This window comes from Cebidichthys violaceus, unplaced genomic scaffold (assembly GCF_023349555.1).
Source record: "Cebidichthys violaceus isolate CVI_PGR_0920_01 unplaced genomic scaffold, fCebVio1.0.p SCAF_9, whole genome shotgun sequence".
NCBI lineage: Eukaryota > Metazoa > Chordata > Actinopteri > Perciformes > Stichaeidae > Cebidichthys > Cebidichthys violaceus.
Window position 1 is genome coordinate 11,314,190 of NW_027176975.1, and position 25,636 is coordinate 11,339,825.

A 25,636-nucleotide genomic window follows, 5' to 3' on the forward strand; every position below is an offset into this window, starting at 1 on the left:
GAGTGCAACTTAAGATAACATCTCCTTTTTAAATTGACTTGCTTTTTTTCACTAGAAGAAAAGATAACAGTGAAGGAGTGAAGAGTTTCATTTCTGTGCTTGAGAGGTACAACGGAAACACACAAGCTGACATTTGTGCCTCTAAATCCACATTGCATACCCATAATTTGCAGAGAGCGGATGCCTGGACACACACACACACACACACAGATTGCCAGATTCAGACACAGCTACATAGTTGTTAACACTCAAAAAGCAGGGTTTTCAAACCCTGTGGCATTTGCCGTCCCAGATAATGCCAAGCCTGCTCCTCCAGAATGTGTGTAGGCGGAACTGGCAGGTTGGGAGGATGTTACTGTAGGTGCTGCTTGAAAAATCTTGAACTTATTTTCAAAGAAGCAGCAGAAGCAGGAGCCGTCATGCACAAGACCCTGGTTGTAAGTTACCATGTGCTGAAACCATGAATCACATCAATAGGTTTCTCTCAGGGGGGGAAACACAAGAGGGGAGAGTCTGCTAACCAGAAACTCTGCAACATTCTGCATGCTCCTCATATTTCTGGGCCTACTGGGTGCACACTCAGCAAACTGGAGACCATCTCGCAGGCAGTCCTGATGACACACACTTCATCTCCAAAGGCACATTCTCTCTCTGCACAAAATGTCAGCCATGTTGAACCTTTGTTGCCAAGTTCACTCGCACTCTAAGACTGCGCCTTTTATGACAGTATTTTTGTGATATAATCTGCAAATCCACATTTGCTCCATCTTGTACAGCCTGGAGTCTCGGTCTGGCAATCAACTGAAGCGACTTATGAAAATGGCATTTTACAAATGAAGGATTCAAGACAAAAAAAGACGTGTACTGTACAATAAAGGAGGATGAGAATGGAGGGAAATTCACTGGGCCTTTAAACTAATTCCTTTATCCTTAGTGGAATTTCTCACTGTTGAGCCAGAGAATATCTCTGCTGGGGCTTTCACTCCTTCGTCCTTAGTGGGGGCTTAATGTCAGCGCCAAAAGCCCAAAGTCTTTCCTAAAAGCAGCAGCCAGGTCGAGCTCTGTTTTCAACCGTACTGTAGTGTTGTTGTCGTCAGTTGTCTCATGCTAGCTTTTCGGGCCTATTAGTTGTCAGTTTGTTAGGCAGAATTACAATTCAGAGGGGAGATGAGCTGTCAACGTGACGTGACCTTGTCAACCCACAGCCCCATATTCTGTGACAGACTGCAGTCGTGATAAGATTATTTAAATACGGATGTATCCGGTGGTGTAGAGTGGAGTGTATGCAAGTGCACTTCAGTATTAGTTAGTGTTCTGATTACTTCCTTAAAAGTGAGGTAAAAGTAGACATATCATACTGAAAACATACTTCATAACAGGTGAAATTCCTGTTCGTAAAACGTTGTATGTTAGCAAAATGTATGTAAAGGAGATACAATGAATAGTTTTGAATCAACAATGAATCGAATTGGAAAGAAGTCGCTCAGAGTGACAAACCCACAGAGAATTATCACCTGCACCCCCCTGCATAATGAGTTTTCTTTAATGTTTGTTTTCTGTTGGTGTTTTAATGCAACCAATTCTTTTCAACATATAAAAAAGAAGGGACAGCTAACAGCTAAATGTTTTTTGCTGTTACAACCTACAGCAGATACTGTAACGCTGCACGTGCCTTGGTGTGTTTACTCGCATGCGCACAGGCGTTTCTTTTAGAGACAATGGCGAAGAAAATTAAGATGTTTGACAATGGGGTTTGAAGTTCAACTACCCCATCAACAATACAAACAAATGTGCAAACTGGCAAAGAAGAAAGAATGAATTTGAACGAAAGACAAAGGCAATTTATGAAGTCTTTGGATGCATATCCCGGCGTCTTTGAGATGGACGGAAAATTATACTGCAAAGCATGTACAAGACTTCAAAAAGAGACACATCGAGTTCCCTAGTTCAGGGTAGCACATCAGAACCGCGGAGATAGACAAGCACTGGAGCTCAAGGCAACACGAGTGGGCAGCTCAACAACATAATGAGTTGGAGGCTGCAAGAACTGACACACCCGTTGACGGGCCGATAAACACCGCCCTTCACAAGATTTTCTTGATACACAGTGGTCTTGGTCTTGAATTGGTCTTGGTTTAGGGGGTCTTGACTACAGTGTAGAGTATAGAGTGCAAGATCAACACGACTAGTACCTATGTAGTAGTACTAGTACTTAAGGACAGTATTATGTTCCACCAAGTCAACGTCACAAAAATAAAAATGAATCTATAAATGGATACATAGTTAGCTGGGCTGAGCTTAGCGTGTATATTGCCCTTGCTTTGCATGTTGGTGTGGCAAACAGACATCACACACAACTGTGGCCTCCTTACAAGACTCCTGCTGAGCTCTGCTTCATAACCCGTGCTTAGGTACAACCACAGACAGACACCCATAATTGCCTGTATAAACACACAAACACAAATGGGCACAGTCTGTAACACATGCACAAAAAACTAGGGATGATCTAAGCTCATCCCTAAATGAGGTGAGAGGGGAGGAGAGGCAGGTTGCTTTTCAAAGCAGAGGAAGAAAGTGACAACTCCTGCAATAGAGGCAAGGCTCAATTAGTGCCTGGGTACAGAGGAGAAGGGGCTTTGTGGTGCTGCAGTGTGTGAAAACTGGGTTAGAAACAAAGTTAAGTTGAAGTGATTGAGAGGTGCTCAGTGCAGAGCATTAATTCGGTTTAAGTTGCTTCACTATTGGCTGCAATTAAAGCCAAGGTGTAGCGGTGTGACAGGCTGGTAAATGATAATGGATTAACTGATTGGCTAGGAAGGGACACACACACACACACACACACACACACACACACACACACACACACACACACACACACACACACACACACACACACACATATTATGTGAACACATTGAAGACTCTTCTCTCTCACACTCAGACAAACGCCTCAATGACTCTGGCCTCTCAGCCATCTGCCTTCCTCTAGGATAGTTGGCAGCTTTCATGCAGAACAGGATACACACCTCTGCAAACACCTCCGTGTACACACACAAATCCACAAACACACCAAGCCCTTGCTCGGGCATGTCAAAAAGTGATGTTCATCGATCCAGTCTGCCTACAACGTGTACAGGGTCTCTTCCTGCTTCTACACAAGCGCTGTGCTAGCACCATTTATTTACTGCTCCGTTTCCAGCACACATCACTTTTCATCGAATCAGAAGGACTTGATGGCGTATCACTTTCTACAACTCATAGGGGAGTTTTACAGCACTGTGAAAGGACCGGAGAGAGATGGAGGAAGATAAAGAGAGTGGCAGATGAAGGAAAAAAAGAAGATAACCAATAGCAGAAAATAAATAAATCCCTCCTATCTGTCATCCTCAGTCTTCTTTCTGTTACAGGTTTTTGCTCTTACGTAGTCATTCTACGCTCACAGGGACACTGTAATAACACACAGCCTCTGACTCCTGACTTTGTGGTTAATTTAAATGCTGGTGATGTCCAGTACTGTAGGAGCGTTCTGCGGTTACTCTCATTGTTCAGTCTCTCCAGGCAGAGATGGAGACGTGGAAGACAAGGTGAGAAAAAGAGAGGAGAAATACTACAGAGCATATGCTGACCACAGGGTCACATTCTCCCCCTATGGAACACATGCATAAATAAATCAGGCAATGCGAGTGGGAAATCCTTGAGTCGTCAACTCTCTGGTCACACACATTTCACATCTGAAACTCATTCACATTCAACCTCTCCCGACTTGTTTTTATGTAAGAGTGTCTTTATAAAAGTACACGCAGGCACATGGTAGAGTGCTATAGTGCTAATGAGAGTCTCTGTGGCCGTGCCTGGGGCAACAGAGGGTGAGATGGCTAAATCAGCACATCATTAAAAGTATTAAGCCACTGGTATAATAATAGATTCTCTCTCCGGTTCATTAAAAACCAAAAGGTGAGTGGTGGAGCCACATAAACAAAACACATATATTGGCAGGGTTTGCAGGGGCATGAGAACACTTCTGCCTTGAGTCATATAGTGTTTTCAAATATTGTTTTTTTTTTACGCTGCTTGAAGGAGCATATTATGTTTCTGAATGGTTTCAATTGAGGAACGCATGCAAATGAATCAGTTTAGGTGGGAACATACTTGTTAAGAATGAATGCCAGTATCCTTGGGGATGGGAACAATTAATGTTTACTGTCGATTATAAACTGTATTCATGTATCTACAAGTATTACTAGAGAAGGTGATATGCATTTAAATCTGAGTGTTGTCCTTCTATTTGTATTCTGGAAATGCATCTTAATGTCAGGCATGAATGTAATCAGGCCCAGATGCATGTTAATGCTGGGTATAAATCACAGAAAAGTGCACTTAATTGACTTTCACATTTCATTTTCTGCTACTCGTTTTGGTGTAACTCTCTTTTACAAAATACAATTTGACCCAATGCCTAGTTGTCCTCGTCCTAAGCCTGAGGGAGACCATGTGATTGAGGCTGTGAATTCTCTTTCTTTCCACAGCCCTCCTGATAGCCGTGGATTCTAGTGAAGCCAAAACAGAGTGCACCACCAGGCTGCAAAAGCCGTTCACCCCTTCAGACTGACGGGGTCCAGGAGTCAAAGCTTAATTTTCTTCACTCACACCCAGTTGGCCCCTGGCTGCAGATTGGCATCTCTATGGGCAGCCCCGGGGCACCATACATTAGCATACCCACATGGTGGTTTGGCCTTAGTTTGTTGGATGTTGACAAAGAGAGGAAGAAGGTGGCAACTGGCCCATCTCTTGGACAGCTACCCATCAGCTTTGGGCCACAACTATGTCCTGTTGTGATGGGTTTTTTTGAGAGATGGGAGAGTGAGTTGGGGAAAAGAGACAGAGCGGACGGAGAGGGGGAAGATATCCCTGAAGGCAAAAGGAGAATATGCAAAACAGATGCCCCTGTCCCTTCCTCTTTTCCATGTCACAACGGGGGTCCTGCTCTAGCAGTACCAAAATCCTGGTCCACGAAAGATTGTTTCCTACCATTTAGTACAATAGGACCCTTTTCAGCAAGACATGGGAGTACATCCTCTTTCCTGTGCTGATGGGCAAGCAAAGTCCTGCTGTGGGCTTTTATTCCACAGAGGACACATCAACACAGGTAGCAAAAACACGCTGACACCAAATTGTCTGAAGCATCCAAGCACTCCTTTTACAAAGTGCATTGAAAATGCTCCATCCCTCCCGCTACAGCCCCTGAACTTTAGACAGAAACAGAGCCAAGGGGTCTCTCTCGGTCTTGAGCCGTAGTTGTATTAGGTTTTCTGTGGCTCGTTCAAGAATGTGCCTCGCAGCTATCCAGGCTTCTCCGTGGATCAACAGTGGTAATGCTCTGGTTTTTTGTTCCCAATGTCCCTCCTGCTAATGTAATAGAGTTTGAGAGCCTGAGGTGAAGGTGTTGGTTTATATTAGAATCTCTGTCAAGTGAAGATATTATTTCCCTTCGGATGAAAAACATATTGACAAGATAAGTCACTTTTTCCAGTTGCTGCCTCGATGTTTGGCACAGGTAAAAGCTGTGCATGTCATAGATCCAGGTGCTTTTAGTTGGAAAAAATACCAAATGACAGGGGGAATAAAGTCAATTCCATTTTCCGAGTTTTATTTACCAATTCGTTGGGCTAGTCATGTGCACCCCGATCTGAATTATGATATGTGTGACAGCTGTGGAAAAACGGCACAGTAACCAATTTTAGAGTCTGTTAAAGGAGGAGTTATACAAGTATAGCTTTATTAGCTAAAGATACTCAACATGACAACATGACAAGATAATTGTGTATTCTGCTGTTATTTTTTCAACTCTGTGTTCATCACAGAATCATTAACTGGAGGATTATTGTGATTGTCAGTTTGACTGAAATAAACTGAAATATGGTATGAATAATGCATTTGTGCCAACATACAAGTTGTAATTACAACTGTAAAACTTTTCCAAGTCGTATTAGTTAACTCTATGTAATTCAGTGTTAAAATTTCCCTTATTATTTATAACCATAAATAGTGTTTGGTGAGCAAGTTATTTGTGGATTATAGTACGTAACGTTTACGCTGTATTTCTACTGTTACCTCGCTATTGACGCATTGAAAGATAAAGTCATTGCTGCCGTGATAACTCTACAGAGTTGTAAAATACTGTGTCAGAGTACTATGATTGTTGTGTTGGGTTTTGAAATCCGCCTTAAAATTCTTGGATCTGAAACCTGGTGCAGCCCCCTGCATTGTGATAACACAGGGCTGAAGTCTGAACAACAGTTTAGACAGTTGGAATCACCAGTATAAAAAGAAGCACAATAAAAGCCCACTCAGCGGTCTATCTGTGTGGGTCAATGTGTGGTGTAAGCCCGGATCAGATGCTGCTCAGCTTTGGCGATCTGGCATTGCTATCATGAAACTAATTCAAACCAACACTTGGAAAAAGACAGTCTTTCCCATCGCTACGATATGGCATTCAAGTATGGTAGGGTAACCTGTCAGTAAAGTTAAAGTCTGAGCTCACACGTCTTACTCAAACGGCCATGAAGATCATAGGGAAAAAGAATATTACTATCTTCAGCCTTTATATGAAACATCTGTGCTCAGGAAGGCACAGAAAGTCTGAACGACCCAACACATATTCTGAACCTAAAATTCCAGGTGTTGCCTTCAAGCAGACGGTTCAGAATGCCAATCTGCAGGCTAAATTGGTACAAAAATGAATTAATTCCATCCTCCATCAAAATATGAAATAGCAACAAGTAGTATTATATGATATGATTTTATTGGGGACTAATATATTGTATATATATATATATATATATATAATATATATTATAATCTGATTATTTATTATATGTGTTGATCACACCTGGTTTTATTATTCCCAACTATTGTCGACATGTGTGTTTAAGCATGTGTGCATGAGTGTATGTATGATTTACGTCTATGCGTGCATGTGGATTGTGACGCTGACAAATGTATTGTGGGATGGAGCGACTTGGAGCCAAAAACAAATTTCCTTGCGGGACAATAAAGTACATCTTATTTATCTTATCTTATCTTAATTTCCATCCCAAATTTTGTGAATGCAGCTTTAGAGGCTGTCTTATACTGATGAGGCTGAAGCTGAACGACTGCAGCGCACCCTACATATCACACACACAATGCAGATACATGTCTGGACTATGCTATTGACTTGTCTGCATATGGAGAACAGATACAGAGGAACCTGGCTCTGTGCTGAGAACATTTATTTTCTCTATTTCTTCTTTCTCTGCTTTTCTCTCAGTCTGCCTCTCTCTCTCTCATAACCTCCCATATCTCCACCACTAAAACAAAACACAGCAATGCCTCTGCTGCCTCTACCTAGGGATGCAGACAATATGTAGAAATATAAGAGCGCACAATTGTAGTACTAGGGTTGCTATGGAAACCCCATCTCCTTCGCCACTAACAATCTGTCCATTCGACGTTCATGTGAGACAGTTGGACAGGAAACAGCAAAACAAGGAAAAGGAACTAACTGCTTTTCAATTTGCACATTACATAACACAGCCACCTGCTCATTTAGGTGATGCACCTCATTCAGAGGTAATGAGATGAAGACTGCCTGACTGGCAAGCCAAACTGGCAAACCAAAGTAGCTTTGAATTGAGACCTTTCTCAACCTTATCTACGATTCCCGTGATTCCAAACAAACTGGCCAAAATGCTAGCCTGAGGGCTGCAATTACTGGCCAAGCACTGCCTATGCTCCGTGTAAGTTTGCATTTAGCGGCAACAGCTCCCTCAGACACTCAAGTGCTTCGGAGTGGAGAGGCGTATGTATCTGCTTTTGAGTGCATCAGTGTGCATGACTGTGTGCATTTAGTAAGAGGGTAGTGTGTTTCAGCATCACCTTGAGTGTCTGCTCCCTTTACACAGGCAAGTCACGTCCTCACACAGACACAAACGAAACTAGAAACTTAGGCAACGGCCAGAGCCTGCCAGAGAGAAAGAGATATAAAAAAATATGTAGAGAATGAAAGAGATGAAGATAAAGAGAGAGAGAAAGAGGGAGCCCACAGAGAAAAGCTGTGGGGGGCGGACGTTTTCTTATTTTCCTGGGTGGCAGTTTTAGTTGTTCACCTGAGCCGGAAAAACAAGCTTAAGTTGTCCAGGCGGTGTTGTGCTTTCAACAAAAATTCCAATGACAGTTGATTCCCAAAATGCTGCATCTACCTACATCTGACAGGGATTGCACAAAGAAAGTGTGCATCAACAGAAGATGATGGGAGGAGATGAGGAACAGGAGGAAGCACAGGAGAACAAGCTGAGAAGGGGAGAGGAACAGAAAAGGAAAGGAACACAGATGACCAGGGAGCAGGGAAGGAAGAAATAATATGTGAGTTAGGGAGAGGAAATAGGAAAAAAGGAGTGAAGGGGGGAGGATGGATCGAGTAAAGGAGGAGATCGTGACCAAGAGGATTTGAGCTATGAATTTTGCATGGTGGATGGGACAGCTGTCTGGTAAATAGTCCACAGTGATGCATAGATCGGGTCAGGGCAACAAGAGAGTAATAAGAAAGAAAAAAAAAACGCCATCTACAACCTTCCAGAAAAAAAAAACTGATGCACTGCACCACAAGCTAAATGATGTACTCGACAGTTTGGGATGGGGGTTTGGAGGTTGGGAGTCCAGCCTTCGGGAATAAGCCTAGATAATCCTGTGGACTGCTTGCGTGTGTGTGTGTGAGGGGTGGTTAATAGAGGTATGGCAGTGACTGAAATGAGGACTGAAGATAAGAGGCCTGAAGCTTTGGTGCTGTAGCGCGAGCCTCCGCAGACGGCGCACGAGCGCCTAGCATGAACGGAGGCGTTTATACTCTATGTGCTGGGCATTGCATTATCCTCCGAACGCCAGAGAGAACTGTAAAGATACAAAAAGACAACAAGTAGATGTGCCTATAGACTGTAAGTGTAACCAGCAAAAAGCCCAAAAAACAAAAAGCCATAAACCACCCTCCACAATGACAAGGAGGGATTGTAATATCACAGACTACTTTATTGCCTTTGTACAAGCCCTGTAAAGAAACAATTCAAGTATTAAATGCATTATGAAGAAACAAAGGTTGAATATCCTGTAAACAATCTGATTTGGTAGCAAAATATTTACTCAAATGTAGATTTTTAAGACCTCTTGTTTCTAAAGCATTTATAAGTCGATTGGCCTTCTTTGTATAATCCCTAGACATGTAGATAGTGCTTTTATCAGTGAACTATTTGTGACTACGGCGAGTATAGCTTTAGACTAAAGCAGATGTAGGGTAAGGGGGAAGGGAGGGGTGTATGAGCTGATGAGGGCCTGGGCCTGCAGTCCGGATGATGGACAGGAGTACAGCATACACACATGTACGTACACAGATTACAGTTGCCCTAAGGTTCGTTCTTGAATTTTTGGTTTAAAGCTTCTGATAACAGTAGTCAATATTTTAAAGCAGCATGCATGGGATACTAATAAGAGCAACACGCCGCATTTAAGGAGTTTAGAAAGTGCTGGAAAACGTGGAACAAATTGATTAACCAGTGCATTCATCTTCTGTAAATGTGGATGAAGGATGTGATAAGAATCTGTCGATTTGTGTAACAGTGGGGCTTTGTTGTGTTTCTTTATATCTCATTGTATTTGGAGGTCCTCTTGGTTTAGTTGTTGTGCTCTTGTTTTGTCTCCCTGTGTGTTAACTGGTCTAAAAGCTTTCCCCTGAGTTCATGTGTTGTTTTGTCAACCTATGTTCTGTCTATAGAATGTAATGTAATGTCGTCATAGCTCCATTAATTTGACCTGTGTGGGTGTGCAGGACATTTGGAGTTGTTCTGGCTGTTTGTGCTTGGGTCATTATACTAGCACCAGGAGAGGGTGAATATTTTTAGAAGCAATAGTTTGTGTAATTCAACAGCGGTAGTAAACATCTACGCCTTTATGTGAAAAAGTGTCTGATGTGTAGATGTACCATCTATGCACCCTAATAGAATAGAAGACAAAATCAGAGGAAATGCTGATGTTTTTTGGTTTTGGTGTTGGCTGTGTTTCACCTTAAATTCAGACTATTTAAACACCCTGGTGCACCACAGCCAGACCGGTAGCCCCTAAACAAATGCAACCTCTGTCTCCGGCTAGAGCCTGCATTGAATGCGTGATGCCGGCTGTGATGGTGTTTGGCGGTGGAGGGATTTCCTGTGTCTGGGTTGGTGTCAGCACCCATCTCTCATTTAACGCTCCCTCCAGCCTCGCCAGCCCCCCCTCGGTGAAATGGCACGCCAAAGTGTGATGGATACTCTGGATTAACTCTCGCCTTGGAGGGTGACAGCCAATGCTTTTCTCCCCATACACACACACACACACACACACACACACACACACACAGCGGATGCTGTGGCACACACACACACACACACACACACACACACACACACACACACACACACACACACACAGCGGATGCTGTGGTCAATTTTCTCAGGTAATATTATCTCTCTGTGCAACGCCATGACAAACAACAGCACCTCTAATAGCCACTTAATACCACCCTCACGGTAAAGGGCACAGGGCACTTAATGTGTGCATGTGTGTATGTGAGAGAGTATTTGTGTGCGTTCATGAGTTTGTGTGTGTGTGACTGTGTTTGTGGACAGCTGTGTGAATTAGGATTTGGATGCATGTGTGTGTGTGTGTGTGTGAGTCTGTGTGCTTATAAGAGTCAAATGAAAGGCAGTGAGGATGAGATGAGTTGCCCCCGCCGGCTTAAATGAACCCATCGTCAAAATCAAACGCACATTAAAATCCCAAATACAGTTTGGCTGTGGACGCTGAAAAACTCACCACCAAAGCATCGTTTCACGTCACTCTCTTCCCACTCACCCTTCTCGCTCGCTTACATAAATAGAAGCTTAAATCTTTCTCCTTAGACCGTTTATACTTCCCCTTATTCTGCTCCTCTCTTTCATGGCTGTTGTATTAGTCACAGGAACGTTGTTAAAGTACTGGGACCTCGGCCTTTCCACTCTTCTGCTCACTTGCCTACACGAGCGCACAAATGTGATGCTGCATAAACGTCAGTTAGATCCCAAAAAATATAATCCAAAGCATCATGCTCGCCTGATGTAACTGACTGATTTTACGGTGAGAGTAAAACCTCAGTGGAGAGACAGTTTGATTGGACGCCTGCCAGTACTAAACTCTTCTCTGCTCCATCTGACCCTCTCCTTCGACTGTATACAAGGACAGCAGTCCTTAGGGTGCATTTAGGCCCTCCTGTTTACAACAGGCTAGACTGTTTACGACCAATATTTCATCTACTGTTTGCCAGTAAAGGGACAGTGGCAAATTCTGGAGGGGGGCATTTTTCCCCCTCACTAAGCTTCTGCTGTAGCTCCAGCGACGCTAGTCAGCACGCCATTAATCTGCTTTTAATTAGATTAAAGCGTCTCTAGCAGAAACAGGAAGCAGCGCTCTTCTGCCTCAAACGGGGCCAAACAAAGGCTCCAATTGGCAAGTAAATCTCACTGCGCTTCATCCTACTTCCCTGGAATCGTTCTTGTCTCGTAATTATCCCTTTGCTCCAACTGCTCAGGTTTGGGGAGTTGGGGGAGGCAAATGACATGGTTAATCATCTGAAGAGCCTGAAGTTGCCGGCTACTGTGGATTCCCCACATTTTTTCGAATCCCACAGAGCCTCGTAGGAGGAGACGCACTGATCTGGGCACTGAGATTCTTGGGGGTTAGGAAAGTTTAAACAACTTGAGAAACAGTTGATCACTGATGCCGAAGTGGGTGGAAGTGCTGCTAGGTTTATGCACTGCCACAGAGGAAGTGCTGGGAATGATCCTTTGCCTACTATTCTTTACCAAGCACAGGTGGGTAAATGCTGCTATGCATCAACACACAAACACACATACTAATCTGTAAGGACTTCATTCCACTAATGATGTGTAGAGCAGCCACTCTAAAATGAGACCTCCTAGGAATAGCATTATGCAAACCTATTTGTATTTCCAACAAAGCACAAGGTGGTCCCACTTAAATAAACCTCTTGCTCCCATCATTTGTTTTTTACTCCTCACCTTATTATCACTCCTTTTCATCACTGCCTGTGTGAAACAGGCAGTGATGAAGGACGGTGGCGAGTTGAAGGGGGGGTTGCAGTAGCAAAAGTGCCAGCTGCAAGTTGCTGGCTATCCACATAATTAGCTCTTTTTCTGTATTGTGCAGTGCTTATTTTTCATTATCAACATTTAAGGTGGGAAAGTCATTGGCATGTGAAGTGTGTTGGGTTAGCCGTGGCTCAGCGGCACTCCCAACAGCTGGTGTGGCAGAGCTGGATTCAGTTTTAATGTCAGGTGAGGTGGTGAGGGATTTAGTATCTGGAGCACTTCATCATGACACGTACATATATGCACAGTGTATATGCCGTGTTCCCAAATGAACTGAGGCACTGTCAAAACATAGAATTTGGTCAAAACATAGAATTTGACAAGGAACCGTTTTCTTATCTTTCTACATCTATTGAGAGGTACAGTAGTTATGTCCTTCCAGCATCAACCCTCCATACCAGGCACCAAAAAGACAATTAGGTTCAGTTACTTCAAATGACATCTTGGTAAGAGAAGACATTTACACTAGACATTTCAAGTTTCTTGTATCCAGATGATATCTACACATACCTTTTTACACTTTGTTTACACACATATATGGGTCTCTGTTAGCCAGATTGCCTCACTTGCTTTTCCCGCCATTGGATGCTAATCTGGTTCAGCCTTACTTTCTTCCAGGGGAAGTGATGAAAAGGAGTGATAATAAGGCGAGGAGGAGTAAAAAACAAAATGATGGGAGCAAGTGGTTTATTTAAAGCGACTTACAATTCAGTATCTGTCTATATACCGTAGGCACAGCTACGGGAGCAATTTTTGGGGTTAAGTGTCTTGCTCAAGGACACATTGACATGAGACTAGTGGAGCATTAGCCGGGGATTGAACCTCTGACCCTCTGATTGAAAGACAGCTGTGCTCTCCACTTAGCCACGGTCACCCCATATATAAATGGACGATGGGTCTCCAAGCCAAAATATCCTGGATATTGACGCTGTCATCTTGCACTTTTTACAGTAGTCACAGAAGTGAATAGTCTAGTAGTGATTGGGGGATGGGGCCACAGAATTGAGCTATTCACGAGCCAAGGACAGCCACAGCTTGTTAGTGTGAGCCACCTAGCTGCTGCGCTAGCACCACGGTAGCTACGGTGGTAACAACCATTATCCTGTATCTTTGTAAATACATGTATCTGCATGTCTGATATAAACACACGTGATGTTCCAAAAGATGTTTGAAACAGCAGATAGAAAGTTAAAGTTTAAGTTACATCTCCTCTTGATGATCCTACTCTGTGCATCATTCCCGAGCCTCTGGCTATGCTATCAGTCAGAGCAGCTGTCAATCATTTTAAAGTATCAAATAACTGATTTAAACTGAATTTATTAGAAAAATAAACACTTGAACATACTGAATATCAGCATGATAAGAACTACGTGAAATGAGCATGCTTTTTTTTGTTTGGTCCACGTTCCATCTGCTAACATGGAGGGGGTGGGATTTATGACCTATACTGCAGCAAGCCACCAGGGGGCAATCAAGATGATTTGGCTTCACTTTTGGGGAGGTGTCATGTCGTCCATCTTTATATACCTTATGGGCACTGGTGCTGGCAATGGTTGCACTGATCAGGGATCAGATCAACGCTAAACTTCCACTTAATAAAAGCGCTAGAGCTGCTTTCTTGCTATTCCTTCAATGTAACAGGAGGAAAGATGACTGATTTTAGTGGCATTGCCACTGGGTCTATTTTACAGGCTGTTTACCAATGTAGTTCACAGTTGGGCAGAGTTAAGATGACTTATGCAACTTGAAACAATGGATGAATTTACATCTTTTCAACATCTGTCTAGAATGCATCTCAATTCAATCTGTCTCGAATGCTTCTTGGCTGCAATTCCATTTAGTTTTTTTGATATCAGATAGCTATCCAATCTGCCCAAGTCCTATGAAGTGAGTGTAAATTAGGTAATATAACATCTGTGCCTTGACTCAGAGGTGTCAATTATCTCCACTTGGGGCACCCCTGTGCAAAGTTGTTCAGTGCAGGAAAGTGTAATACAAACAGTTCGTGATTATGTCTGATGTTTTGGTTCGAGGCTTTTGTTTATATTTACTTCTCCTTTATATAACTAGGAAGTCTCCTGAGATACAATAACTGTTTTTGGTCTGTTTGTTTGCATCCCATTTAGCTTTGCCTTTCCGTTTGAAGGTTGCACCAGAAATGGAACAGAAATATGAAACCAATTAGTCACTCATCACACCTCGTGATACAATGGCCTCCTTTTCTTAGAGAAGGATTACCTTCCCTCCAGACGTGACGGCATCCAGTGTAAAAAAGAAAATGTAGAGATGATGCTATGCACTGCTGTATATTAGGCATGAGGAAGGTTAAATACTGAAGGAAAAGCAACGAAAAAGCAACAAAAAGACAGAGAGTGATATAAGGTGCCAGACAGTCTGGATCCAACTCTGTGTGGAGTGGACACTATGTGTCAGGATAACAGCTGAGAGGGAGAAAGTATGCGTGAATGTGCGCAAGCATGTGTCCATAAAAGTGTTATATGTTTATATGCATGCTTTTTGTTTGTGTGCACACTTTGTATATATGACATTCCGGCTGCACACGTTCACGAGGTAGTGGTCTTCATTTGGTGTCTCACTTTGCTGTGAAATGTGGCAGCAGGAAGTGAGGAATTGGAGGTGAAGGATGGACACAACTGTGGTGTGTTTATTCTGAACAAATGGGTAAGTGATTCACCAAAGTGGTCAACAAGCTGCAATCTAGCAGGAACTCAGAAAGGCCAAGAGTCAGCTTAAACTATCTGGGTGTTGAATTCTACAACCATGAAAACGAAGAGTGCTTACATAGGACTGCTGCTTGGAATTTGGGATGACAAGTAAATTATTAATGATATTCTGCTTTAACTAGGGGTGCAGAGTAGACGCAGAACAGGGCAAAACGTCCCCTCCCATTGGAATTGTGCTACTCTGAAGCAAATTTGGCAGCACTTAATGATGCAAAGGGGCTTTATCTTGAAAAATGGATCTACTTGAACATATTTGCTCACTGTGGCAGGACGTTCGTCGTGCCTTCGGGCAAGACGATTGTTTTTCTTGCCACAGATTACGAGCCACAGAGATATTGCAGTAGGGATTAAGAGAAATATTTCTCCTCCACAACAGCAGAGACAAACAATGCAAGTGTAGCTCAGTTTTCCTTATTTCAACTGAGCCTGTGACTTTTCAGACTTCAAGCGCTAAGATGCATCAGAGACTGAGATGACTCCAATCGCAAAGCAGTCATTGTTCATTATACTACAAATAGAGATCTCCGGTGGGATGATATCAAAGAGTGTTATACAATGCAATACATAACAGCTCGCACTAGTGTTGTTTGTCAACGCTAAGACCTCTCCGCAAATTAAATGCTCAGCTTGCAAGACAAAGCAGCGAGACGCGTTACACAGTTGTCGTCTTGGTAAACGCTGCTGTTTTATCAATTGCTCGGAGTGTGCAAGGCAAGGGGAACACAATAAATCTCCCAGGGATGGAGAGAGCACTGAAGTGGCAGAGAGCAAGAGAAATGAGAAGTGGTAAGAGAGGTAGAGGGAGAAAGAGAGAAAGAGAGAGAGCAAGAGGGCAAAGTCATGGAAAGCACTGATGACTTTCAAATGCAGGGCCTTTATTGCTTAGTCAGAATGCCCTTGTCAGATATGACTAATTAGCACTACTTAATGCAGCTGGCATTGATGCCAAAAAGATTCATCATGGTGGGAATAAACTCTGCCAGAGGAAACAGCATTCTCCCACGAAGTTTACAATTATTTCCTCGTATAAAAACATAATAGTGGTGCTGGCCAAGAGGTAAAAGGTAAAATGCAATCAGGAGTTTAATATGCATACTCTTGATTAATATCATTATAATGCCCCATCGACTGCCAGCTGATATATGAACTCAATGTGAGCAGAAAGGAAACTTTCTACCAACAACTCACATTTGACCTTGTTTTCTTTACAGCCAACAAATAAAGGAATTTGTCTTGTTGCTGTCAGTAGGTCACCATCAGGTAGTGGAAATGTGGAACTTGTCTTTGTATGCATTTGCCCGATTGTGTTATGTACATTTACTGTGGTTGCTGGAGCTCATTGAAAACACACCCACATGCTGAGAGAGGATGTGAGGCTCTTCGCTCTGCTGCATCGTGACACCGCTCTGACAATACAGTGGAGAGGGACGAGGGTAAGAAAGAGCGGATGAAGGGGGGAGGTGAGGCAAGAGATGGAGGCTGCATTAAAGGTAAAGGCTAATTCATTTGAAGCACTGTGTTTCTCTCAGGAGAGCCAACAACTCTTTCTATATTCTATCCAACCTCCTCTTTGGGTTGGAGGAAACCTATCATTTGAACCTCAACTCTCAGAGAAAAAGAGGTGAGAAGTGCACACACTCGGTCGTCACACGCCTTCTCCTCTCTCCCCCCCCCTCTCCCCTCACCTGACCTTTCTCCAATCTAAAGGTTTACACTGTGGTTTCAATTAACTGTTGGGAAAATGTTTCATCATCCCAGCAGCTGCCGCTCTCAACGGCTCTTTAATGAAATGCGCCTTTTCACACTTCTTAATTACTTTTGTTACAGCCACCCCTCTCTCTTTCTCTGCCTCTGTTCTGGGCGGCATGAATAATGGACATCTCCACTGATGTGTGTGCCTGCAACAGGTCCCATTTCTGGTGCACCTGCACAGACAAAGTAACTCACTCAGTCAATTAAGGTCGACAAAGTGGCCACATAATCAACTCGAAAGACGAATCGCATCATCAATCTGGCGAGTCAAGTTTACTAAAAACACAGCATTGATTTTTGAGATATAGTAAACAGAATGTCGAAGAGTGGGTATTGATGTTTGACTAGTATTAAACAGACGTGTCTGGGTCAATGCTTGTACGCCTTCAACCTTGATATTTACTTTGAAAAGAAAGTTATTGAATTTTATAGCATCTAGGGTGTCAGACCAGGAATTTCAGCAAGGCAAGGCAAGGCAAGGCAAGTTTATTTGTATAGCACATTTCAACAACAAGGCAATTCAAAGTGCTTCACATAAAACCATTAAGAGCATCAAAACATAATGCAGCGGTATTATTATTCTAACAATACTTTCACTCTTGAGGACATTTATTATTTTTTATGCTAAGCTAAGCTTACTGTCTCTTTACTGTACAGACATGAGAGTGGTGTCAATCTTTTTATCTAAGAATTGGCAGGAAAGTGAACAAGTGTATTTAAAAAAAATGGCATGCTATTTGTTAAAGGGGCTAAAAAAAAACATCACCCAACTTTGCAGTTCGAAGGCCTTGTGCTTTCTCTCTCTCTCTCTCTCTCTCTCTCTGTCACTCTCTCTTTCTTATCCTTTTCACACACACACACACACACACACACACACACACACACACACACACACACAAACAAAAAGATTAATCATTGCCCACTGCCAGGTCCAGCCTGACCTCCCTCTGTCTGACATCAGATCAGCACCGGCATACACATGTAATCTGCCATATCTCTCTTACCCATCGCCACCGAACGAGAGATACTCTCTGTATCTCTCTCACCACAGATGACCAGGGGATGTGCTGTCGGCGGAGGGTGGTGTACGTGCCTGACACATACAAACGTACATTTTCAGCACTTTCACCTCTGATGTTTCCTGAACAGGCAAAAATTATAAATGTGCTTTAAAAGTCCATGTGGGTTTTGCTCTAGTGATTATTAAGCTTATTATCCATGCAACTTACTGTTGTTATTCGGCCGTGTGCGGAGCTAATAAACGTCAAATATGATTTGTCTGTCTGTGAGCGAGAAAATGCCGAGTGCTCTCTCCAACGTGAACCCACAAACACACATTTCAACCGTGTTTGACATTTAGGCCTATAACGATAATTGCTTTCTCTGGATTCAAAACTCCGAAGGGTGTTGTTAGTACATTGTGTAATGTAATCGCACCACAATTGTAACCGCTATAGATCCACAGTCTCAGCATGCCAGCTTGGCTTTCACTCATGAAAACCCAGTGAGTGGAAAATATTAATTATCATCCTTGGAGCTCATCTGCTTTCCTTTATTTTAGGAGTGATTAAAAAATAGGCAAAATCGGCTTAACTTGAAAAAGCACAGCAATTAATTGTGATCTAGTTTAATGAGAGCCCACTTTGCCGTGTTAATGTTGCTAATTAACAGTCAAACAGGAAGTGGTATTGACTTTGAGTGCCTGCCACTAGACATTAAAGAAGGTGCTGATTTTCAAAATACCAAATAAGGATGTGTAACATGTGCAGACGAATTCCACGGACACCACTAGACATGCACATCCGCACACACACACACCTCTCCACAGAGGAAGGTATTATACAGACTAACACACAAGTAAATACACATTGTATTACCGGATGCACTGACGTGTGCGCTGCATACTAATTTGCTTTTATGACTGTTACAACTGCCTGTCAGTGCCAAAAAGCAAAGAGAGAATGAGTGCACAAACACACACACACTTAGTCACACATTATTGATCGAACCAGTTGCAGAGTCTGGGGACTAAGCTGTACTTCTCAAACCACTAATCACATGTTATTCTACAATATTTATAGACATGTTAGATAAGCAGGAATAAAATACCAGTATGTAAATCAGGACAGGAGACTAGCCAGTTACTAGTCTCTGGTCAAGAAAAGCACAGTCCCTTCAACCCAACACCAGTGCAGTCAACTTTTCAAAACAACAGCAAAACACCTCTTTCTATCCACCTTTGTGTGTTGCCAACATCCATTTCTGCAACATCGTAATGTTTGTCCAATGCTGCAGAAACAGCACTATGGCTTGTAGGCTCAGATAGAGTTGAGAAATATGACGATATATCTGAAGGTGTTCCATGCCATCAATACCAAGGTAGCTATCCCAAATCTATAGCAGGTCTACTTTATGGCAGTATTAGATTCAAACGATTTTTTTAATCAGTGTGATCAACTACCTTAATCAGGGATTCAAATCTTAAAATCAGCTATTGACTGTGTTTAAAAATAGATAAAGTCAAGAAAGTTGACTATTTCATAAACTAATCCAACTAGACTTATTAGTATTTATATATGACTAACATGATAGGGATGCCTGTGTTTGGATAATCTAGTAGACTGCAACTTATTTTCACTGGGGAATACCTGTTATGTCTCGTCCTGCCCCCATGTTATGTTTTCCTTTTTTTTTATCAGTTGTCATTATTTCCTGTTTTAATTTGTGTTTCTTACCTCTCCTTTCGTTTCAGGTCACTTCACTTCCTGCCTTTGTGTGTTTTCCCACCACTGGGATTGTCTGCCCTGCCCTTCATTGATCCCACCTGTGTCCAATCAGTGACACCTCCACAGTGTATTCAAACCCTTTTTTCACTGTGGTTCACCAGTCGTAACATACTTGACATTTTCATGTTTTCTATTTATTCATACTTTCAAAAAAGTCATACGTTTGCACTGTGTTGTTACTGTTACGCACCAAATCGCCTAACCAAACTCCTTCTATGTGTAGCGTACTAGGCAATAAACAGTTTCTGGTTCTGATTTTGAGAATACACTGGTTTGCCTTATAGCAGAGAAGATTGACCTCACTCTTGTTTATACGGTAAATAGGAAGCTAAAGCCGGCAGATGGTTAGCATTGCTTAGCACAAAGACTGGAAAGCCTGGCTCTGTCCAAAGGGGACAAAAATCCACCTACCAGCACCTCTAAAATGAACACAAGATATCCTGTTTGTTTAGGCTGTACAAAAACGTAGGTGTGAAAATGAGAATTTGCTCTTGAGGGGGTTATCATTTGGAATGTGAAATGTCAGACATGTCAAATGTCTTGTTTTGTCTGAATCAACAGTCTAAAACACAAAGCTATTACATTTTCAATTATGTAAAACAGAGAATCATCAAATCCTTACAACAGAAAAGCTATAGCCAGAAAATGATTGACATTCATGCTTGAAAAATGACTAATGGATTATCAAAACAGAAGCAGATTTATTCCACAAATTAATTTGACTTATTTTCAGCTCCAATCTTACTATAAAATTACATATACAGGGACAGAAAATTCTGTCCATATCGCACACTTCTAGAACCAGTAGTCACCAATGAATTGTAGCACGGTACAATGCAACAGATAACACAATGGATTCCATTTAGCTACAAACTAGATAGAGCTCAGAATACAATAAGAGGCTGCTTTTTATTGCCTTTTGTGTCCCAGTGCATTGTTGTATTTTACAAAATAATGGCTTACAGAGTTAATGCTCTCACAAGCTGCCAACAATCGACTGTCACAGTGAAGGCACAAAACCATCAAACAAAGCTAAATTGCCAGACCGCCTCTCTCCGTCAAAGGGCTCCTACACTTTTGTTGCCCTACACACCTGACCTGCCTCCAATCAAACCAATCACACTCACGTCTTCACCAGCCTTGATGTCCAAGATCTGACTTGTTTCCTGCCTGTCTCATCCTGCAGGATAACATCTAAATAAGGCAAGTTATTTCCAGACTGGCACCCTCTGTTACATTCTCCCTCAGGAGCGAAAGCGTTAACGGAGGGATGTTTTGCTTGACAGAAAAGTCCTACCTTTTGAGGGCTCCGAGCGCTTGGGCAGATCCAGTGTGTCGTAGTTTTTGTCGTTCTCGCCGTTCTTCCTGCCTGGGTAGAGGAGAGAGGAGTAAGACGAAGTCAGTGCCACATCCTAGAACAACTTGTTTATAAAAGACAATGTAGTTGACACCAGGGTTAGACCGATATGGCTTCGGAAGGCTGTTATAAATATTTTTAGACTGAAGCTGCAAATACAGTAGTTGATATTCAGCATCTTTAAATGTAACTATGTTCATGTTTACATCATAACTGCATTATTTTCCTGATATAACCTCTCCATCTCTGAAGTGACATATCGGTCTAAACCAGGTCTACACACCCACCCACAAAAAGCATGAATGTGTGCATGTATACACAGTGCAGAGAGCTAGAAGCGTGATATGTTCAAGCACACACAAACTGTACATTCCACACTGTCTGCCATTGGCTATAGAACACTGGCGTGTTCACATGTGTTCATGAATTTGAGTATATACTGAAAGCATACTGTATGAGCAGACACGGCGCATACAATCACACACATACACTTTCCTACAGTAACTGTAATGCAGTGAAAGAGGGGAAATGGAGTGTGGGGGGGGGGGTGATTGCAGCTCGGCCGGCTGGTGGTCATCTCACATGGACAGAGATACAGAGACAAAAGATGAACTAGCCCTGCCACCCCTTCAAAATAAAGAAAACCACTATATATTTCTGAAAGCACCTAAAACTAATAGTTTGACATTTTGGGAAATACACTTACTCGCCGTCTTAGTGATATTGATCTAATCATCTGACTCCCAGTGTCATGTCGCTGTGCTCTAAACATGAAGCTACAGCCTGCAAGTAATTAGCTTGGGTTAGCATATAGACTGGAAGCAGGGAGAATCAGCATGACTGTATTAAGATAAAACAAACGAGCCAGCATAGCCGTTTCCACCACTTCAAATCTTTATAGAAGCTAAGCAAATTGACTTCTTCATCTAGGTTCATAGTTAATGCATATACATTAGAGTGGTATCAATCTTTTCACCCAGCACCCAGCAAGAAAGCAATTACGAGTATTTCCAAAAATGCCTTTAGGACCAAGTACTGAAGATTTCTGGCTGATGTGCACATATCTTACTCTCAAAAAAAGCTAAATAACTGTAATAGTAATAGCTCAGATTTGTGTTTCAAACGAGGACAATCCAAGGGAATATTTTTCTATTGTGCCTGGGAATGTAATAAAATTAAATAAGAAGCTTTGGGAAGAGGTAAAATATATGATGGAAGAGAACTATAGAGCCCAAGCTATTATTATTAGGTTGTTGTCCAAGAGAACATAACGTGGGGAAGAAAGAGCAAATATTTTTAGATCTACTGTAAGTTTTTTACAGGCAAAACGGATGACAACAGTATTGGTAAATGGCAAAAAGAACTGTCTGCATGTATATCCTTCGAATAAAATACCTATTCTATTAAGGTAAAACAATAACTATTTAAAAGTGGGGTCATTTTATGAATTGTCTTGAACCTACAGGCTTGGAGATGATTGCTATGCTCTTCTGCTAGGAGCAGGATGAGAGCCTTGTACACCTCACACTCATTACTAGCTGTAGGAGAAACAATGTGTTTTATCAATATATTTTACATTATTGATCTTATATTTATTTAATTTTAAACGCATTCTTATTACATTTTATTTTTTTTATATAATTAGGTAATGTTTTTTGGAAATCTAATAGAAGTGTACAAAAAAAAGAGTGTGTTTTAAAATTACAACCTTTATTTTTGCAGGGGAACCCTCAGATATCAAGGAAAACAATTTGTCGCACAAAATCTTGGATAATGGCAGCTTCAATACAAATCTGTTTCAGTAATGATGATCCATATCATTCAAAGCCTCCTATACACACACACCCAAACAAACACACACACACTAACAGGGTCTAGCAGAGCTTGACATGTATTGTTAAACCCAACACAAAGGGATCGGTGAAGGGCTAAAGTTTGATACAGGAAGTAGTCAGGATTATTTTTAACTAGAGTATAAAATGTTTTACATTTCAGTTTTACATTTCAGTTCAATCATAGATTCAGAGTAAATAGGTTTGAGGTTTTAATTGCTGCATCTTGGACTTATTTGATTAGTCAAGCTCTACTTTACATCCCGATGGACTTACCCGTTTCATCAAGTTTGATCACCTTAACCTTCCAACTATCTCAGAGGAACAAATCATTCTAACAAACTGTGAAGATTGAGAGGGGTGGAGCCTATAATACTCAGGTCGGTATGGTGAGGGAATGCATGTGGAATGAGTGAAACATCCCAATTTTCTGAAGTCCTTGGAAGTTTCTCAGATTTTTGGAAGACACCCAAAACTACTTCTAACTACATTCTACAGCCAGGGGGTAAGGAGTGTGTGTGTGTGTGTGTGTGTGTGTGGGGGGGGGGGGGGGGGGGGGGGGGGGGGGTGAGACAGTTATTTAGCTCAAGTGAGAAGGGCTGAGGGGGGACACTCACCTTGATTAAACCATTCCTCTATAGTTAGCCAAGGAAGCAGCAGCAATGCAAAAAACACAAAGCAGGGAGAAGAGAAAAGAGGCATGGTGAAAAAGACGTGTGCGTGTGTCAAGAAGCTGAGCAATAGATGAACAGTTTTACAAAAAGACGGCATCTTTTACTAAACAGGGAAGGTTAAAGGGTGAAGGGGAAGGGGGAAAAACTAGAAAAGAAAGATGGAGAGAGCAAAGAGAGAAAAAAGAGGCTAAATGGGACACTATTAGCAGTCCATAGCTGTTCCTGAGAGCATGCTCAAAGACTTGGCATCGGTGGGATGGCTTTTTAGATAGAAAGAGAGGGAGAAGGAAGCCGTCAAATAGCCAGAAACAAAGGAAAATAGGGAAAGACATGAAGAAAAGCTAGCAAATAAGAGAAAGAATGAAAAGTCTAGAAAGAAAGAAAGGAATCAGCTTCCATTGTCGGATAGGAGAGTTGGAGAGAGAGTCACAGTGAAACATATACATAGCATCAGCACCAACTGTAAGCGTCATTAAAATCACTGCCTGGGAGGAACAGAGATGTGCTCAAAGAGACGGAAATAACAGCCACGAATCAGCCTGTTTAGGAGCTAAAACAATGCTTGAGCTGCTGAGCGCGTGTTGAGCATAATGGTATATTTAATACTGAATGTGACATTAAACTGAAGAGGAGGCCAAACGTAGCCTACTTAAGGTAACAAATTACCAAGCATATCGCCGACAGTGCTGCTTAACCACCCGCTTCCATGCTCCTTCATAGCCACGTTTAATGTTTCTGTACCTGAGCCTCGTTTTTTTTTTTCAAAGAACACCTTCAGGGTCTGCAGCAGCTAAACACCTCTCATTATTCTCAGCGCGTGTGTGCATGAGTGAAAGTATTTATGTGGTTAATTGCTGTCTTTATAACTCTGTATACATGTAAGCTAGTGTGTTCTCCTGACCCCTGAACCGAAGGATTCTCCAATGAGTCATTAGACGTCGAGGGTCACTGACTGGCAGTTACCCCTCATTGGCTGACTGATTAATGGCAGTCATTAATGTTGTACAGTAGAGAGATAACAGTGTCGTTGAGCTAACAGCCTGGGAGAATGCTGATTAAGACGTGTGCGTACATGGCACATCTGTTGAGGAGAATCAATAATGGGAAAAACCTCCTGAAGCAGCAGACGGTAGCACAATACACGCCCATTACAGAGATGTCTCATCATAGTGCTGCATTGACGCTAAGAGGTTACTGTGACAGTTAATATAAAAAGGGCCTCATCACTTGTTTATAGTGTGGTAGCTTGTTCACATGTAAAAATTGTATGTTATTGTCGTGAATTAATGAGTTAATTTAGATACAGCAACATTTTAGAAAACTGATTGTTGTTTACACTAGTTGTTTACTTTAAGTAATACTTAATGTTTTATGTATTGTATGAGCATTTTAATTCTTGTATACAAACCAAATGGTGGGACAATATGGTTGAAGTCGAGCAGTTAAATGTAATTGTTAAAGTTATTGACAAATTGAAGAGATTAATCAAGTTTAATCAAGTACTCATCATTTGTTTTCTGACTCACCAAATGAGCAAAACGTTTATGTAAAATTTAAACCCTATTGTCAAGAGACAGGAGAACTGTGTTTGAGACATCCAACGTATGAAGTCTATATGCACAGTCGATGTGACAGATTACTACACATTTTCAAACAACATAGTCGTTATCAGAGGGAATTTATATGAGCCCAGCACTCATATAAAACCAACAGCAAACTGAAATACAATAAAGAAGAGGAGGACAAAGTAAAGACTGGTATATTCAATTCAGCTGTTTGAATAACTGCTTTGCCTTTCTGTCAATTGCATGAAAAACAAGTAAGCAAAAGAAACAATACTAAGGACTATAAAACCAGCACATGCTGCTGCTACCAATCATTAAACAGCGTTCTACTCTTTAAAGAAGCTTTTCTAATAAATCAAAAGTTACCTGTTATGCATACAAAATCCCAATCATTTATTCTAATTTGCTTCTATTTGTAATTTAACAAAAGCATTTGTTTTATTGAAGAGGCAATAATCACATTTTAGAAGTCCTCAGATTAGTGGTTATCACATATCACATGATCTGCCTCTTTCTTTCCTCCTTCTCACCTTTGGCCTTCTTGCCTCCGAAGCAGCCGGCGTCATCCTTTTTCTTCCTCTGTGGTCCTGCTGAGCCAGGAGCCTGAAGCGCTGAGGGGTCCTGGAACCTTTCGGCCCCCGGGACCTCTTTGTGGACGTGGTAGGACAAGTTCCTCATAATACAAACACAGTTCTCCACAGACTATGGGGGAAGAAG

The 25,636-nt window shown here is 41.9% G+C and overlaps 1 protein-coding gene across 11 annotated transcripts in view; it reads right to left on the reverse strand.

Moving 5' to 3' along the window:
• The window catches only part of arvcfb (ARVCF delta catenin family member b), a 210,177-nt gene that overhangs the window by 18,097 nt on the left and 166,444 nt on the right, over positions 1–25,636 (reverse strand). For 8 of the 11 annotated variants that reach the window (XM_068703421.1, XM_068703422.1, XM_068703425.1 and 5 more), the window contains 3 exons: positions 25,450–25,621; positions 23,298–23,315; positions 20,789–20,860 (listed from right to left, as the gene is read on the reverse strand). In XM_068703421.1, the coding sequence (XP_068559522.1) occupies positions 20,789–20,860; positions 23,298–23,315; positions 25,450–25,621 (262 nt within the window). The remainder of the gene's footprint in view (positions 1–20,788; positions 20,861–23,297; positions 23,316–25,449; positions 25,622–25,636) is intronic. The other 3 variants (XM_068703426.1, XM_068703424.1, XM_068703428.1) reach the window with 1 other exon arrangement.